The following is a 15,674-nucleotide window of genomic DNA, read 5'->3' as shown; positions in this document are numbered from 1 at the left end:
TCTCCCTTGACAATCGCTTTTCCAGGAATTTCAACAGGAAAAGCGATTGTCAAGGGAGAAAGAGAAGGGGAAGTGATAGGTAAAGTCACTGGTATCGTTACCGGAGCTGTGACTGTTGTACCAATAGGCAAAGTGATTGGGTGACGAACGATGCCCTCGGGAGGGGTGCTCGGTGGCGCAGGCTGCGTAGGGGGAGGTTGCTGAGCTACGCCAGGAGGGGAAGCTGTCCGAGACGCATCTTCCGCCCCAAAAAAGTGGTTATCACGCGCCTCGTCTGATTTCTGGTGCGTTGGGGCGCCCGCTGAACCCGCTTTGTCGGGTAGGTCCTGTGCTAGCTTCGGTGAAGAGACCGGGGCTTGAGGACCCTCTCGTGCTTCAGGTGCCCCGGGCGCGGACGGCGGCGTATTCGCTGTCGCCGAAGGTGGAGACGGCGTTGTACTCCTGGGCTCCGGGGAACGTTGGTAGAGAGGCTCCCGCCATGCCGCATAATCGCTGTAATAGGGGTAGTAGTAGCCGTAATACATGCTATATGGACTGAACGGAGACTGCTCGTCAACCGTGTGGTTGGTCGCTTGCATCCTCCGCAAAGGGACGCTGATGGGCAGTGGCGCCGACACAGATCCCAAGGCGCGAAAGTGCGCATTCTTGGACAGAACACGTAGTGCTCGACACGTGTAAGAGCTATCTGGGGTAAAAAGATCCACGAAGATGCTCGACGACGGTCGCATAGTGATAACACCGGCCATCACCTCAGACACAAGGTTAGCCTGTACAGTTAAATGAAAAAGCACAAGTGCGGTCGCTGGGCTGGACAACCCGCCGCCGGAAACCATATTTCCGGCGCTCAATCTTATCCTGGCTAGTCGACATGCTGTCGAACATCACGCAGAACGACTGGAGCTTGTGAAACACGCATTACGGCCGGCCAACCTTCGAGTGAGCAAGGACGTTTTGCCTGCAATTCTGAAGTATGTAACCACTATCGCCTATTCTCCTAGCCAAACGGTGTGTCAGTCCTTCACGCTTACTTGTTCTTCTCTGGCTGGTTTCCTCTTCGACGAGATTTCGTGTTGTTCGGCCTCACTCTCTCCAACCTCGGTCAGCTGTGAGGTTCTCACTTTCAAGTGAGACACCACCGGTGCCACCACCCGTGCCACAGCTGGGGCTTCATCAGTGCTGCTCCCCAGAACCAACCCCCAACACGCGCACGCAGCTACTAGAACGATACAGGAAAGCGGCCTTTTCCAGAAGGGGCGAGCCCCTCGTCCACTGCTTTTCCCGTGCTGCAGCTCCATCATAAGGGTGGTGCCGCGACACCCTGACAGAGAGGCCTCTTCCTCGAAAAGGCTGCAGGTCTAGCCTCGACTGTCACAGTTCGAAATGATGGTAAGGCACCAGTACAGCGAAATGAAGTTGACCTGAAAACCGCCCAGGATAGATGGGTCACTGAATTGAGTCCGGCGCACGAGAGCCTCCTGTGTCCTCATGAAGCGTTCGGAGAAAGATTCGGGCTGACTTAACCACACCTGCCCAATTCCGACACCCACGAGCGACAGAGGCGGCGCCGGGTGCCCAAGCACGGCTAGAAACTAAGATGTCACGCGGTGTGAGCGGGCCCCTAGCATTTTGGATTGACAAGACAGAGCGAAGATGCTCTGCCGGATGCCACCAGCACGAAGTTGTCAACTTTTGTTGATATGACGACACTGCCAGTCCGCTAGTTGGAGCGTGCAGACTTTCAAAAGCCTCGGCCGGCCGATATTTTGGCGTCGTCGGCTTTCGCGGAATCCCTGAAGGAGTATCTGAGTAACTGACATGGCCTCTGCCGCCTCCGACACATCATGTACGGGATGTCAGCGTATACTTGCGCTGATGGGCTAAAGCGTTCTCCAGGTAAGGCCAGGCAGTGGAAACGTAGCATAGATGAAAGTTGTGTTCCCCCTTTTTGGCGACTGAGATGTGCTTGGAGTCCAGCAGCACGGCGTCGCGGTCCGGAGCTTACCCTTGGTGGCACCTCGGCTGGTTTTGTGGCCGTGCTCTTTTTGGTCCCTTGTGAGCCGAACCTCTGTCGGAAGAGAACCGTTTCTTCCTTTCCTAAATGCCCAAGCCGCGGCAGGGAATGGCTTACGAGTCTAGCTCCTGGTTCCAACCCAGTGGAGCTTGGGCCTCGCTTCCCCAGAACAATCCGTTCACTTCCTCCGCGTCGCATGGGACTCATCACTAGTAGCGTCCGAGACAGTTGGGCACCTTCCGCGCCCCAGTACTCACACACTGGCTTCTGGGAAGCGCTAGGAGTCGGCGGCTACAAGCGCTTCAGTACCAGAATCGCGTGCTTACAGCGCTTCACTCTTCGGAGGCGTCGACAGAACGCGGCCGGCGTAACGTACAACAAACTGATCCTCAGCTGCAGTCCCATGTCCACCACTCTCATAAGCACGCATGCACAGTGCAAACAAACAAACTTACTCATATGTAAGTACGTCTCTACTTTTACGGAGCTGCTGAGCCGCACAGCTCCTTTGATTTGGTATCGAGCTTCTCCCTCTTCCTATGATACGGAAGTCTGCGGCTTCCTTGGTTTTCTTCACATTTGTTTCAGTTTCACTGTAGTAACACATTCACCTCGACGGATATGCCACGGACCTGAAGTCGTCGGCTCACACAACAGTGCCTCCATTGCGTGCTACCGCAGCTCGAGCATGGTTCCATGTGCTCGATCCATCATCGCTGCCCATCCATTACGAGTTGAAATCAGATCTTGATGGAGAAGATACAAACGTGTCTCGTGTCTTGCGACCCCATTCATCAACTTGCACGATTGTTGTGAGCCGTTCCGAAAATTCCGGAGAGACGTGAGAAAAAAGGCCTGTCACTGGGACCCTACGAACCTCCTCTCCGAGGCCCGTGTCTGTCAGGCCCGCTTATTTCCAAATGGAAAACCACGATCCCCCTCAGGGGTTGAAGAGCAGACATGCGGCCAAAATACTTGGAGACCCGCTTCTATAATAACAAACCACTTCTGTTTCGACTTGTAGCATCACTGCCACACCATACAAAGAATACCAGAAATTGTGTAAGAATACTTCATAAGACCTCTACCAATCCAACCACAGACGTACGATTCCATGCCTATGTATGCATCTACATACATGGGCAAGTGCACAGATAAGACCACGAGAAGACATCGGGGCTCGCTACTGAACTGATTGATAGCCTATCAAGGACTCTGTACGCCGCACACAGACGCGGAGACTTTCCATCGACAAAAAAGACTAGAGTGAAGCGCGCAGTTAAACGAAAGGCATCACCAGACCCCAAGCATCCGTGGTTAAACCTTTCTTGAATACCGAAAGCAAGAAAGACAGAGGAAGGACGGCCATGCCCGTACACCGACTGAAAACTCAAGCACGATGTAACATCCCAGCAGTTGCCATTCCTCTTCTTCCACAAACTGAACTACGCAGGAAGGCAGTCAGCAGTGGTAGTCGTATGACCCCCACCCGTCAAACCACACCACAGTAACGAAGAAAGAAGCCTTCGAAGAGAGAGCTCCATGAGCATACAGCAGCGTTTCCCGAGACGGCACCCGAGGAGCGTACCTACACATACATATACATGCTATACATCATCTATATGGTACGTAGATATGGATACGTATATATGTATATATGCTCCCCTTCTGTCCACTTGGTTCTTTTACGCAACAAAAACATCCTGCTTGTCCGTCACCAGGGAGACATCTGAGGCCAGAAGCACCTTCAGCATCATCGCCATCATCGGCGGTATCATAGTGTCTCATTTCCTTCCAAGCGGGAAACCTTCGAGGCGAGAAGGTGAACCACTTGCGACTGCGGACTACCTGTTCATTGACGAGAAGAAACTGGAGAAGAGGACTGAGACAACAGTTCACCTGGTGATACGGTAGTCGTTGTATCACACTCATGGAGAAGGGATAATATGTCTCGCACAACTCCACTGCGGTGCGCTGTCCTCTTCTTTCTACAGTGAAACATTTCAAACTGACACTAATAAACACATCATCTATACGTACAACTCTTCAGACGGAGTGAAGGACTGGGTCCTTGTTGGTACATGATCTAACAACTGCATCTCGACACCTCTGAAGAGAAGAGAAGCGGTCGCATCTCCTCTTCTTCTTCCTCTGTCTTCTGACCGTCCTCTCATCACTCTATTACCGTCCCCCTGCGGTTCACTGGACACGTGTCTCCGTGTCTCTCCTACGAGATCTACATCTTGTTCCCTAGGCGTTCCGCCTGTCCCTCCTCTTGAAAAAAACATCCACACCGTACGTGCACTTGAAGCAATCCAGTTGTCCGTTTCGTCTTCAAGAGAACTGGAAGACGTCGAACGCCTTCGACTGGGTCCCACCCCTCCCACAACTCCTCCTGTCCTATTCTCTCTATCACCACGAGACGTGAGTCTTTCAAGTTCAAGCTCAATCTCATCATAAGCTGCTTCTTCTGCTTCCCTCACAAGGTCCTCATACGAAGAGAAAAACTCGATCTGATTGTGACCACTCTGAGACAAAGACGAACCATGCCGCCCCTGACGATCTCGCGTTCGTCGTCGTCCCCCTTCTCCTCCTGCTCCTGTTGATGTTCTCCCCGACGAATCTTCTTCATCGGAGTTATCTTCACTCGGAGATGAAGATCCAGCCGGTGTACCTGAGATCTGAGGGGTGAATGTGTCTGGAGCTTCTGTTGGAGGTGTTTGCTCAAGGAGAGTTCCAAGAGATTCTCTGTACATCCACACCAACGGAGAAATCGACAAGCATCTGTCTCTACCAAGAAGGATGAGAGAAGCATTCTTCTCAGGAACGCCTGGACAGAGTGAGATACGTCAAGGAAAAAAACCAGAGTCCGACAAGAAAAGAATGTAAACAATCTCGGGATGTGACTGAAAGATAGCTTAACACAAACGAGTGACACAGGCGCGCGGAAGCACAGCTGGGGCCCACGTGAAACACATGTGCACCAGGGAGAATCCTACACGCATGTGACTTTACCGCAAGACCGGACAAGCAGGTGAGCGTGTCTACCGAGATCTACGCCTCTTATATCCTTGTCTGTGTGGGAACCATCATGTGCTTCACGCGAGAAAACACAAATACATTCATACACCTATCAGGGTGCCCCCTAGCGCTAAACATACACTCATATACTCAGACCATGACCAAAGGAGAAGCTTTCTCCTTCATCATACGCTCTTTACATGCAGCTCTAGCTGCAATGGTCTATGAATTCACCTGCAAAAGCCGACGTACAGACGAACCCGCGCGGACATACAAGGAAAGGAACGCTGGAGAAGCTAACACACACATGATAAGAGGAATCTCACCTTCTTTGTTTGACAGCGAGACAGAGCAACTGTAGGGCAACAATGTTATAACATATGAAGAGCGAGAGAAGAAGAACTTCAAGAGGGTAAAGAGAAGTTGTCGCGATCAACGTAAGATCAATCATCAGGACCGACAAAAGAAGCCCAGTGTTGATACACGTACACCTGAAATCCAAAGCAGCAACCACAACACAAGTCTTTCTAGCGCCTGTTTTGCACTATATATCTCTGTATACGCTGATACGTATATATATATATATATGTAACCACATATACATGCACATGTACGTATGTATCTAGATAGACGTATAGATTTACTTATAAATGTATATAGATGAACATAGATACATGCACATAGCTATGTATGTATATACATATCCCTTCACTGATGTGCTTTCTGCCCCAGCGTTCGCTCTGTTTAACAGTCGCTGCCCGCGTATGTCCAGTGCTGTCGCCACTAGTCGTCACGGCCACGGAAGAAATAGAAAACCTACGCAGGTATACTCGTTCCTCGAGGAGAGGCGTAAGTCAATACACAGAAGCTGACGAGAACAAAGGGCGACAACTAAAAGGATAGCCCTCTTGACGGGTCTATTCATATGCTTCACGAAAGAGTGAAAAGACACGAAAGAACACACTGATAGAAACACATCTGTAGTCGACCATAGCAGACAGAGGGAAAAGTTCGATATGTTAAGGAATCTGGAATAAACCATGCCATGACCTTGGCATAAATCCAGACAAGAAGTGAAAAGAGTATCAACAGCAGACGTTCTTAGTTATCCTTAAATCTACACATCTTTGATAATGACTTTAGCAATACATACACGTCTATAAATATCCTGATATGCATATACAGAGACTTTTCATCTGCTATCTACTACGACCAGTGCTGCCCGCTCCGGAGTCTCTCAAAACTCTACATCCTACCAGGAGATGAGGGTAGGAGTAACACTACGAAGAGTGGACTTATCTACTGAGAAGGTTGATCTCTCGCTCTTTGACGAGCTCCATACGACGTGCAGACAGAGAGAAAGAAAGAACAGAGATGTATATGCTTACGTGCCGCTACAGAGAGCTGGATCATCGCTATCATCGTCTTCATCTTGAAGTAAACGACCTAGAGATGCAAGAAGCTGTTCTTGAAGTGCCGCTGAGGAAGATGAAGAGCTCCCACCAGGCGAGGAATGACTTTGTCTTCTCTGAGGAACTCTCTCGTCTGGCGATACGCCAGCACGACCTGCGACGGAACACAAGTATGCATGAGAGACGGGTTTCTATCTATCCTACAGGCCCTCTATGGCGAATCGCTGAACCGCTTGCCAAACAAGAAAAACCTTACAGAGAATAGAGAAGATCACACAGTCCGAAGACAACGATTGCTCTACGTTAAGACAGGATACGCTCCATTCCTAGTAAGTTCCTTAGCTAGGCATCAGTTAGGGGTCGAGCTCTATCATTTGCTGTCTTCTCTGAAGGTGGAAATCGAATCCAAACTCAGTGGAAAACTCTATTATACGTATGGCAGAAGGCCCCATGAGAACAGAGAGAAGAAGATACATCAACGACAGTCACGCAGGGGCAGACTCCCCATCTTGAGCCGCAGCTAGCCTTCTATATGAAGAACACGCAAGAAGACACCGACCGAAAGAAGATTCCTGTAGAAAAGAAAGCCGATCTGGGGAGGAGAAGTCGTTTTGCTTTTTGCTTTATCTCTCTTGATCTCTTTGAAACTTCTCCTCGCAATCTGTCTCTTTGCTTTATCTTTCCTCATTTCTTCACACCTTCTTCTCTCTATCTGTCTCTGGCTGAAGAGACATGGTCTTTCCTCACCAGTCTTGCATATAGAGCAGCGGGTCGGATTAGGGGCACGTTGCCCTAAGAGCCTCGAACGAAATGCCGCAAGTTGCTGCCGTCGCCGGTACGCTGCCCTACAGGATGAAACAAGAGACGAAATGCACGCACCGGAACTTCTTTGTGTCTTTCCCCCGCCTGGATAAACTTCTCTTCAAGAAAAGAAAGAAACACAAAGCTGTACAGTGACTTCCGAGGCATGAACTCGTCGTATCCGGAAAGCCTTCGTGAGGGTTCTCTTGTATACCACCACGGACTGCTTGTCTACGTGTACGTACAGTGACACAGTCCTACACGTGTATATGGTCCTCGTACTTCAGTCATATACGAGTACGGCTAACACGCCTTCCCGTTTGACCACATCACCTCATCTAAGCAGCAGCCTCCTGGCATATGGAGGAATTCTCGTTACACACAACAACCTACTAATACCCAGGAGATATTTCTATATATCTATCTATTTATCTATTTCTGATCTGTCTTTGATCTACCTATCTATCTAGGCATTCAAACCGGTCCTACACACATGGACAGATCTCTATTTGGGTAGACGAACAACTAGACAATCACTACCTGTAGAGGTGGGAAAGAGGATGAAGAGTCGTTTAATGAGCTTACCAGCATTTCTGATGGACAACCGCATAGCACTGGGAACAGCAGGGAAGTAGACCTCGAACCAGTTTTCTATCCCGCTTTCTTCTTTTCACGCCCTCTAGACATATGAAGCAAGCACGCCCTGGAGTTGAAGTGGCCTCGGTGACGGCAACATAATCCGAGGACTGTACAGACACTGTATGATGGTGGTGGTGCTTGGTCTCACTCCCCCACACTGAAGTCGTATTTACAGTTCTTCTACTATCCGCTTTGTCTCGTCGAGGAGATGATTCTACAGAGATCTTCGTCTCCTCTTTCTCGTCATGTTCTCTCTCCTCACGTGAGGCTGCCGATGCAGTAGCAGCTCCAGAAGTAGAAGCCGTGTATGATAAACTAGGCAGTCTCCCGCTTTGACTGTCCGAAGATGAAGAAGTCTCTCCGAAAATCCGACGTGGAGCTCTCGTTGAAGAGGATAATGTTGATAATGAGACACCACCCACTGACTCATCACGAGAAAGGATAGGTCGATGTACACCCAGTGAAGTACGAACCGTACCGGAGGAACCTCGTAGAGCAAACCCAGGTCGATGATCGTGGGGAGACGGCGTCTCCTTTTCGTCGTTCTCTGAGGATCGAGGCTGATCTTGTGTCCCTCCTGGGCAATGCTCGTCTACACTTCTCCCTGCTGTTTCTCCGGGCGAGACACGACTAGCCGACGACGAGGAAACCGAGGACGAAGAAGCCGTAGGTAACAGAGGATGAAAGATATCTCCTCCGCCTCCTCTCCCGCTATCCATCCCGCCTAGGGTATATTATAATTCAAGGAGAAGATGAATAATCCAAGACACACCAAAAAGAGACCTTCCTCGCTTTCCAGCAAACTTAGATGGAAAGCGCCCTTGCTTCACAGAACCGGAAAAACCCTCAAAGACACAACTTCCGGGGAATAACAAGGCGAGGAAAAACGATCGAACAAACCCAGGAGAGGGGCTCGGACATACGCAGAGGCAAAAGGACAGAAAAAGCAAAGAGGTCAACACCAGCGCCGACGACCGATACAGATGAAAAGGAGAAGAGCGATCGAATGCAGCAAGGGAGGCGAAAGCCAAGCAGAGACAAGAGAAAGAGAAAGTAGGAAAGGGAACGGCGGCAAGAGCATAGAATCCAGTCGTCTCTTGAGAAGGTCGAGAGAGCCCTGGCCCCCGGGTTGACATATCTTTAGACTGATAGAGTTGCGGGAATTTCCGAGCCTTCAGAGCAAAACAGCATGACGAAACATCCACAGACAGACAGCCAAGCAGTCACTGGAGAAGACAGGAAGAAAACTCGAGGGAAGATCCGGAAGGTGGAGCCGGGAAGAGGACAGTGGTCAGGTACCCGTACAAGCGACGACGAGAGTACAGAAGGAAAGTGCTCTCAGGAGGACAGAAGCCTGCGGTAGACAGAAACATGGAATGAGAAAAGACAGGACTTGGCGCGCCCCTCTCAATAGAACGCACTTTGAAAGGAGACAAAAGAGCTGGACTGGCTTGGTTCATGTGCGTACCGTAACGTCGCACGTCTCCCCTTCAGTCCCGTTTCTTTGAGAAAGAAGTTCAGCTAGACGTTTCTTTAGACACCAAGCTCCTTCAAAAGACATGGTAAGATGAGAGTTTGTTGATAAGACAGGGAAGGGCGCGAAGAAGGTCTGCTTCCTCACGGACAGCACGTTTGACGAAGAGACGATTGATTCAAAGTCCTGCCTGGCTCGCTCGGAACGCCGTGACGGCACAGTCGGTCAGCTTCTTCAAATTTAAGCATAAGTAAAATTTTCAGTCAAATAAGCACCCTACCTCCTTGCTTCTGCTGCTAGCACGTAACAGCTGTCTGCTAAGAGAGAAGAGATAGGCAAATCTCTGTAGTAGGATAAACAAAGCACCGCGGGTAAAAGAGATCTTGGGTGTTTCCGTTCAAACAGACGCTCACATAGTCATACGTGAATGCATGCGTTATGCAGTTGAGACGACTAGCACGGGTTGAAGGGGGGGGGGGTTGAGAGGATGGGAGAAGTCGCCTTGTAGAAAACACAACAAGCTTTCACGTGGTCGCACACCAGCCCGCCATCACCTCCCTACTCGTCCATCCCTCCGTCGACGCCCTCCTCGTACTCATGCTCCTAGTTGTTTCGTTGGTCGATCTTCTCTCCTTCTGAATTAAGTAGGGGAGTTTTTCTCATACCTACGATCAGACATATCATTTTTGTGAAGGGTCTTCTTCAAACGGCTCTTACCTCGCTTCTTACCGAGAAGGAAAACGTCGTCTGCAACGGCTCAGTCCCAAGAAAAGTAGGAGCTTCCTGCATCCACTTCCCTCCCAGGCTCATCGTGTGTGGCCTTTCGTTTCTCTTGTTTTTTTCTCTCCCTGAAATACACTTTTCTACGTCAAGTGTTGTTGCTTTGTACATCTCATCCCTTTCTGTCCCGACGAAGAACAAGCTTTTACCTTGCCTCGCACCTCCCTTTTGGTGTGTGTTTCCTCGTTCCTTCTCTTCCCGTCCAGCTCTTCTTTCCCGCCCTCTCACTTTCACAGAACGCCGTTTCCTCCTGGCAATATCTTCATCTAACTCCGTGCCATCTTTGTGTCAGCTGGCATTCTTCCGAGAGCGAACTACCTATCTGTCTATCTCCCTCACTATCGTTTGGACTTCGCCCATTCAGAATGTACTCGGCACCGTCCTTTGCTGTTCCTGAGTCAGAAGAATCGCCCTCTGATCCCCCAGCGGTTGAGCACGTTCGTTGTCGTCACCTGTTGATAAAGCATAACGAATCACGAAATCCTGTGTCGCGAAGAACGAATCTACCGATAACGAAAACAAGAGCCGAAGCTTGGAGGGAGATCCATCAACTTCATCGGTCTTTAACTACGGTGAACTTTGCTTCTTTTGCACAGAAATACAGTGACTGTGGTTCCTATCAAAAAGGTGGAGATTTAGGAAGGTTTACTCGTGGTATGATGCAACGCAGCTTCGAGGACACCGCCTTTCGACTTGAAGTTGGGGAGATCAGTAATGTCGTAGAAACGGATTCAGGCTTTCACATTATTGTCCGCGTGGAGTAGAAATCGATGGACGAAACCTCTGTCTCTTTTTCTCCTGTCTCTGAATGATCCAATTCTCATATGGATGTTGTGTCTGTAGATTTGAGAGAATAGTAAGAAAAGTAGACAGGCAGCCTGTCGTGCTCTAGAAGAACAAGGACAAAGAGGGATCTGTCTGTCTTCAGAGGTAACAAGCAAGACGAAGGAGAAGGAAAGAAGGATGAGATTACAGACGCGGAAGAAACCAAAGAAGCGTTGAAAGAAGTGCCCCTTCCGTTCTTATCCTTTTGAGGGGCAGAAGAGTCGTATGATGTAAGTAAGTTGTTCTCTTCCCTCCTTTTTCCGATCTTGAAATCAAGAGCCTGTCTGTTTCTCGACAGGCGGGGCGTGAAGGGGGGGAGCTGACACAAGCGGTTACGAAGAGAGGGGGGCTGTCTCCACTGTTTCTTTTGTGAACTGCTCTTTTTTTCATTCCCTTGCTTGTTTTTTGGCCCTGTCCACTTGAGGAACCTGTTGGTATATGATTGACAGGGGTGTACGTACAGCGGAGGAAAGAAAGTTAAGGCGCCAGTTCTTAGAGGGAGAGAACAAAGAGCATGAGGGAAGCGTCCAATGATACTACACAAAGATCGACTTGAGTTGGCATAGTACAGTCGGAATAGAAATGTACGTTGACAGGAGGAAAAGGAGCCGAGATAGAACAGTTGCTTTAGAATCGTTGCACTCCGTATCTTGTCTTGTGTGTTAGTCTCTATCTTCTTTCCCGCTTTCCTAGCTGTCTTTTTAATCATGGCTCAATGCTCGTCGATTGGAGAAGGGCCGGGAAAGGAGACTGCTGGTTTGCAAGGTGTGACATTTGAGGTGTTTGGAAGAGTTCAACGCGTCTTTTTTCGCGCGCATACAGAGGAACAAGCGAAACAGTTAGGACTTGTTGGATGGTGTATGAACACTCCAGAGGGAACCGTCAAGGGAGAAATTCAGGGACCTCCTGATAAGATAGAGAAGATGTTACACTGGTTAAGACATGTCGGAAGTCCGATGAGTCAGATAGACAAACTCGAGATCCTGGAGAAAAAGAACATTTCTAAGCTCACATTTCAAGAGTTCGAGATCCGTAGAAAGAAGAAATAAGAGATCTGTCTCCTTTCTACTCTTCAGACAAGTCTTCTCTACAACTCCTACTCCGCTACTCTGTGTCAAGGTGCATGTGTGTGAGTCTATGGGAAAGATAACCTGACTACATCGAATGTAGAAGGCCTCTGCACTCAAGAGAGTGTTCATCCGTCGAAGACGTGAAAGAAAAAAGAGACAAGAGAGAAGGAGCACACAAAAAGGGCAGGGCAGGTAGGGATGGGGCGCAGAGGCAGGTCCGTTTGGGTTCATATCCCGTTTTTCTTTCCCTCTGTGCGTGTGATTGTGAGCATGTGTGAATGTCCTCCAACGCGGCTACAGTAAATCATCAGTGCACGCGCTTTTCTCTTGGGAGAAATTTGGGAGATGAGTCTACAGGGAGAGGTGTGATCGCTTCTGTTCGTTGCCATACGTCCCAAGGCCTTGTGCCACAACTCACTACTCGGTTGAACGTTGAGCACGTGTATCTCCAAGAGCCTAGGCCTTCACGCGGAAGAAAGAGGACCATTGCCGCATGTTTCTAGTGAGTGATTCTTGCTGTCCGTCTCGTAGTGCGGATGTAGCTACTTCAATATGCCGTAAACACGTGAATTTTCGGGCGCCCCGGCAGTGACTCATACGCAAGAGGTCGGCAGCTGTCTGGAGCCTGCGCTAGGCAAAGAGGCGCGATGCCATTTGCTGTAGCCGCCTTTACGGGGTAGAACGTGCTTGCGATTACTACTGGAAAGCACCAGTCGCCAAAACAAAGATTCTAGGCATGTCCTGAAGAGTGCCTGCGCCGTTGCCTAGTGTAGACATACAATCCTCGGAGTTCTGTACGCGATTCAGGAGAGTTGCAGTGTCGGGCTGTCTCCATGCTTTTCCGTCGATAAGCGCGGCTGTGAGAATGTTCTGCCGTCAGACGCGCAGACACCGAACATCTATTGCCACGGCTGCCTGGCACGGCATACTTGCCAACAGCACAGAGGAGAGGTGGGGGTGCCAGACGATGAGACGTCGCGGCGGATTTAGAACTTCTGCATGTAGGAGAAAGCCACTAGGCATGCAGGAGACCCTGCTGGGAGCGCGTGAAAGAAATAGCGAGACAGGGCGGGGAGAGCGGCCTTCCGTTTCTCAGGGGGTACAACTGCTTCTGCGGCGGCGAAAACCCTGCAGCCCTCAGAAGAGGCTCACGGGAAACGAACCCGTTGTTCGTTTTCCGCTCTCTGTAAACAAGGTTGGACGGGAAGTGTACCGGTTTTCTTCAGTATGAAGTCCACCACTCTCTAACTGAACTGGAGAGAAACTGTGGCAGGTGCCAATCTCCTTTGGCCTTCGGTATTCTTGAGTTGCAGAGGCATGTAGAAAGACGCCCGGCGATCACGAAGGTAACGGATTAGTTGTGGTGCTGAGGTGTAAAGTGACATGAGTCTTCTGGCAGCACGGACACCACGACGTACTCGCCCGCAGCAGAAGCACGACAAGCAAGACTTGGAGGGATGGCGACTGCCGTTATTCAAGTAGTATGCTTCACTTCACTCGGTTCGTTAAGAGCCCCCCTAAAGAGGCGGCTCTGTGACGGCTATACCGCTGTGGATGATCTGTCTTCGTTCTGCCCAGACCGACACAGACTGCCCACGGCCATATGCCGGGCACACACAGATTTCACTAGAGAAATCTACAAGCGTCGTGACGTCAGCACTGCACCCGAAAACAAGCTTCGCAGGGAGCCCAAGAAAAACTCTGAAATCCCAAATGATATTCAGGCAGCTCGGGAGCTCACCTTGAAACCTGTTCGCCATAGCAACTAAGGCTCTGGCTGAGTAGAATGCTGCCGACGTGTCCGTGTTTTTGCCGTTCAAAGTGTTAGCTACTCGGTGGGTTCTGTGTCAGCGGACGGCCCTCATGACTGTTGAAGTAGGCCGGTAGGCAGCACGGCGTGAGCAATTCATCCCGCGTGACTGGGAGATGCACGGCCTTTGTCCGTCGAAGACTGCTCGTTCTGTTTGACCTACGCATTTCGCGAAGGAAAAACGGGCCTCAGTCAGAATGTGAGAAAAGACGCAACGGCAAAACATGAGAGCACTCTCACGCACTCTAGCATCTGTCTCTTTTTTTGCCTCTCGTCTGGAAGAGCAGCAGGACTTCTTACCCAGACTGAATTCGTTGCAAACAACCTTCCTCACATTCGAGGATGCACGACAACAGGTGAGACCACACGCGGCGGTTTGAAATCGCTCAGAAGGAAGGTCACAAAAGTTGAAGTGCTCGTAGTGGGCCGAGCCCATGTGCCCGGCAAGGTATGAACGCTATCGCGACTTCGGACTGTCTTTCTCTGACATCATACCCACACAAGATGACACATGATACTATTATCCCACTGCCTACACCCGTGAGTACATACCTACCGTCTCTCGTTGCGCCGTCATGTCTCTCTCCACAACATGCATCCGCATACCTCACTTACACGGCATGCTTCCAGAAGAGGGAAGGTCTGTCTATATGCAGGACCCGGATAAGAGGCCACTCTTGAGCGTACACTACTAGCACATTAGCTTGAAAGAGAACACTGCAAGGATAGATCTCACACGCCGACAATCAACCCGAGAGTATAATGTCCGAAGATCCCGTGCTTCCACAAGGAAATAAAGTTCCGAGAATATAAAACTCGAATTAGTGACATCCCTGGAACTCAACGAGAAGGGTCCACGTTGAAGCCATGGAAGAAAATACAGCATGATGGAAGTAACCTTTTCCCTCCGGTCACGGCGGAAGCCCCAGGTGTCCAGCCACGTGTGTGCGTAGCTCATTACATCTGTTTCTCAAGCAAAAGATGAAATTTCTCTTGACTCGGTGCACAGAAAGTGGAATCAGATGTATCTCTCCTCCGATAAGAATGTCGGGTTTGTCTCCAAACTGACGCGTAATCTACTTCTTTCGAAAGTTCCGGAATGACTTGCCTTCTTTCTCCCTCCCCCCCTTGAGCACGGTGTTATCTTAAAGCAAAGACTTCCAGCAGACGAAAGCCTACTGCGCAAAACAGCCGTGCGAGGGTACGGGGCAGACGAGTAGTTCACGGTTTGCGTACGATTTGTACAGGAGAAAGATCCCGACATAACTGAGAGGAGCACTGAACTCACACCATAACCTGCTGATTGATTTCTATCGAAATATTCGACTTCGAGTCAGTGTGTGCATGCCGAGAGATCAACACAGATAGCGTAGAGCCGAGCATAGCAGAACAAAGTTCATCTACAACGTGGAAAGAATCTCCACCCTTCTCCGCTAAACTTGTTCCTTTCTCCCGGTTCTTCTCGTCTCCATAAGACAGACAAGATATGCGGGCCGTTTCCTTTCACTTGCTTGAGCTCATTGAGATTGTACCAACGGGCTCAGGTGATTACGGCTCATAGTATTGACGACAGCACGAAAGAAAAGCGTCATAACCCCGACCCTATCCCCGACTTCTTTGCATCAATCGCCGTCTATCTATGCCTCCCCCGCTGTATACTTTAGAAGTTCCCCTCCTCATACACAAAGAACGTCGCCATTGACGTGACCCCTCCTCCTTCCTGACGTAGAAAAGAAAAAGCCCATCGTTCTCATGAGTAATGTAGAGACAAAGTTAAAAGGAGACGTCAGCAAAACCACTCATCCGCCCCCCCCCCCGAGGAGGATGATAC

At 49.9% G+C, this 15,674-nt stretch overlaps 3 protein-coding genes across 3 annotated transcripts; 1 reads left to right on the top strand and 2 right to left on the bottom strand.

Moving 5' to 3' along the window:
• Window positions 1-20: 20 nt before the first annotated feature.
• On the bottom strand, window positions 21-9,751 carry CSUI_009321 (uncharacterized protein). Its single transcript, XM_068069437.1, has 6 exons — window positions 7,831-9,751; window positions 7,192-7,289; window positions 6,421-6,598; window positions 5,359-5,523; window positions 1,029-4,759; window positions 21-767 (listed from the first exon to the last, which is right to left on the bottom strand). Exons 1-5 carry the CDS (start codon window positions 8,601-8,603, stop codon window positions 4,042-4,044), a joined length of 1,932 nt encoding a protein of 643 aa, XP_067918589.1. The 5' UTR covers window positions 8,604-9,751; the 3' UTR covers window positions 21-767; window positions 1,029-4,041.
• A 146-nt stretch (window positions 9,752-9,897) lies between these two features.
• On the top strand, window positions 9,898-12,472 carry CSUI_009320 (peptidylprolyl isomerase). The gene has a single exon (XM_068069436.1). The coding sequence runs from the start codon at window positions 10,504-10,506 to the stop codon at window positions 10,900-10,902; it is 399 nt and encodes a 132-aa protein (XP_067918588.1). The 5' UTR covers window positions 9,898-10,503; the 3' UTR covers window positions 10,903-12,472.
• A 938-nt stretch (window positions 12,473-13,410) lies between these two features.
• CSUI_009319 (uncharacterized protein) lies at window positions 13,411-15,673 on the bottom strand. Its single transcript, XM_068069435.1, has one exon. It carries the CDS (start codon window positions 14,277-14,279, stop codon window positions 13,881-13,883), a length of 399 nt encoding a protein of 132 aa, XP_067918587.1. The 5' UTR covers window positions 14,280-15,673; the 3' UTR covers window positions 13,411-13,880.
• Between the last annotated feature and the right edge of the window lies 1 nt (window position 15,674).

Source organism: Cystoisospora suis, assembly GCF_002600585.1.
Source record: "Cystoisospora suis strain Wien I chromosome Unknown contig_5534, whole genome shotgun sequence".
NCBI classification, from domain to species: Eukaryota; Apicomplexa; class Conoidasida; order Eucoccidiorida; family Sarcocystidae; genus Cystoisospora; species Cystoisospora suis.
The sequence above is the reverse complement of the archived record's forward strand: the minus strand, read 5'-3'. Positions and strand labels throughout refer to the sequence as shown.

What these genes read in the sequence shown, in the direction of transcription:
- CSUI_009321 (XM_068069437.1), bottom strand. Translation starts at nt 8,603, where the DNA reads ATGGATAGCGGGAGAGGAGGCGGAGGAGATATCTTTCATCCTCTGTTA. An exon ending in GTTGTCCATCAGAAATGCTG is followed by an intron (nt 7,290 to 7,830) that starts GTAAGCTCATTA and finishes TTCATCCTGTAG; the next exon opens with GGCAGCGTACCGGCGACGGC. An exon ending in CCAGCTCTCTGTAGCGGCAC is followed by an intron (nt 5,524 to 6,420) that starts GTAAGCATATAC and finishes TTTGGATTTCAG; the next exon opens with GTGTACGTGTATCAACACTG.
- CSUI_009320 (XM_068069436.1), top strand. Translation starts at nt 10,504, where the DNA reads ATGTACTCGGCACCGTCCTTTGCTGTTCCTGAGTCAGAAGAATCGCCC.
- CSUI_009319 (XM_068069435.1), bottom strand. Translation starts at nt 14,279, where the DNA reads ATGGGCTCGGCCCACTACGAGCACTTCAACTTTTGTGACCTTCCTTCT.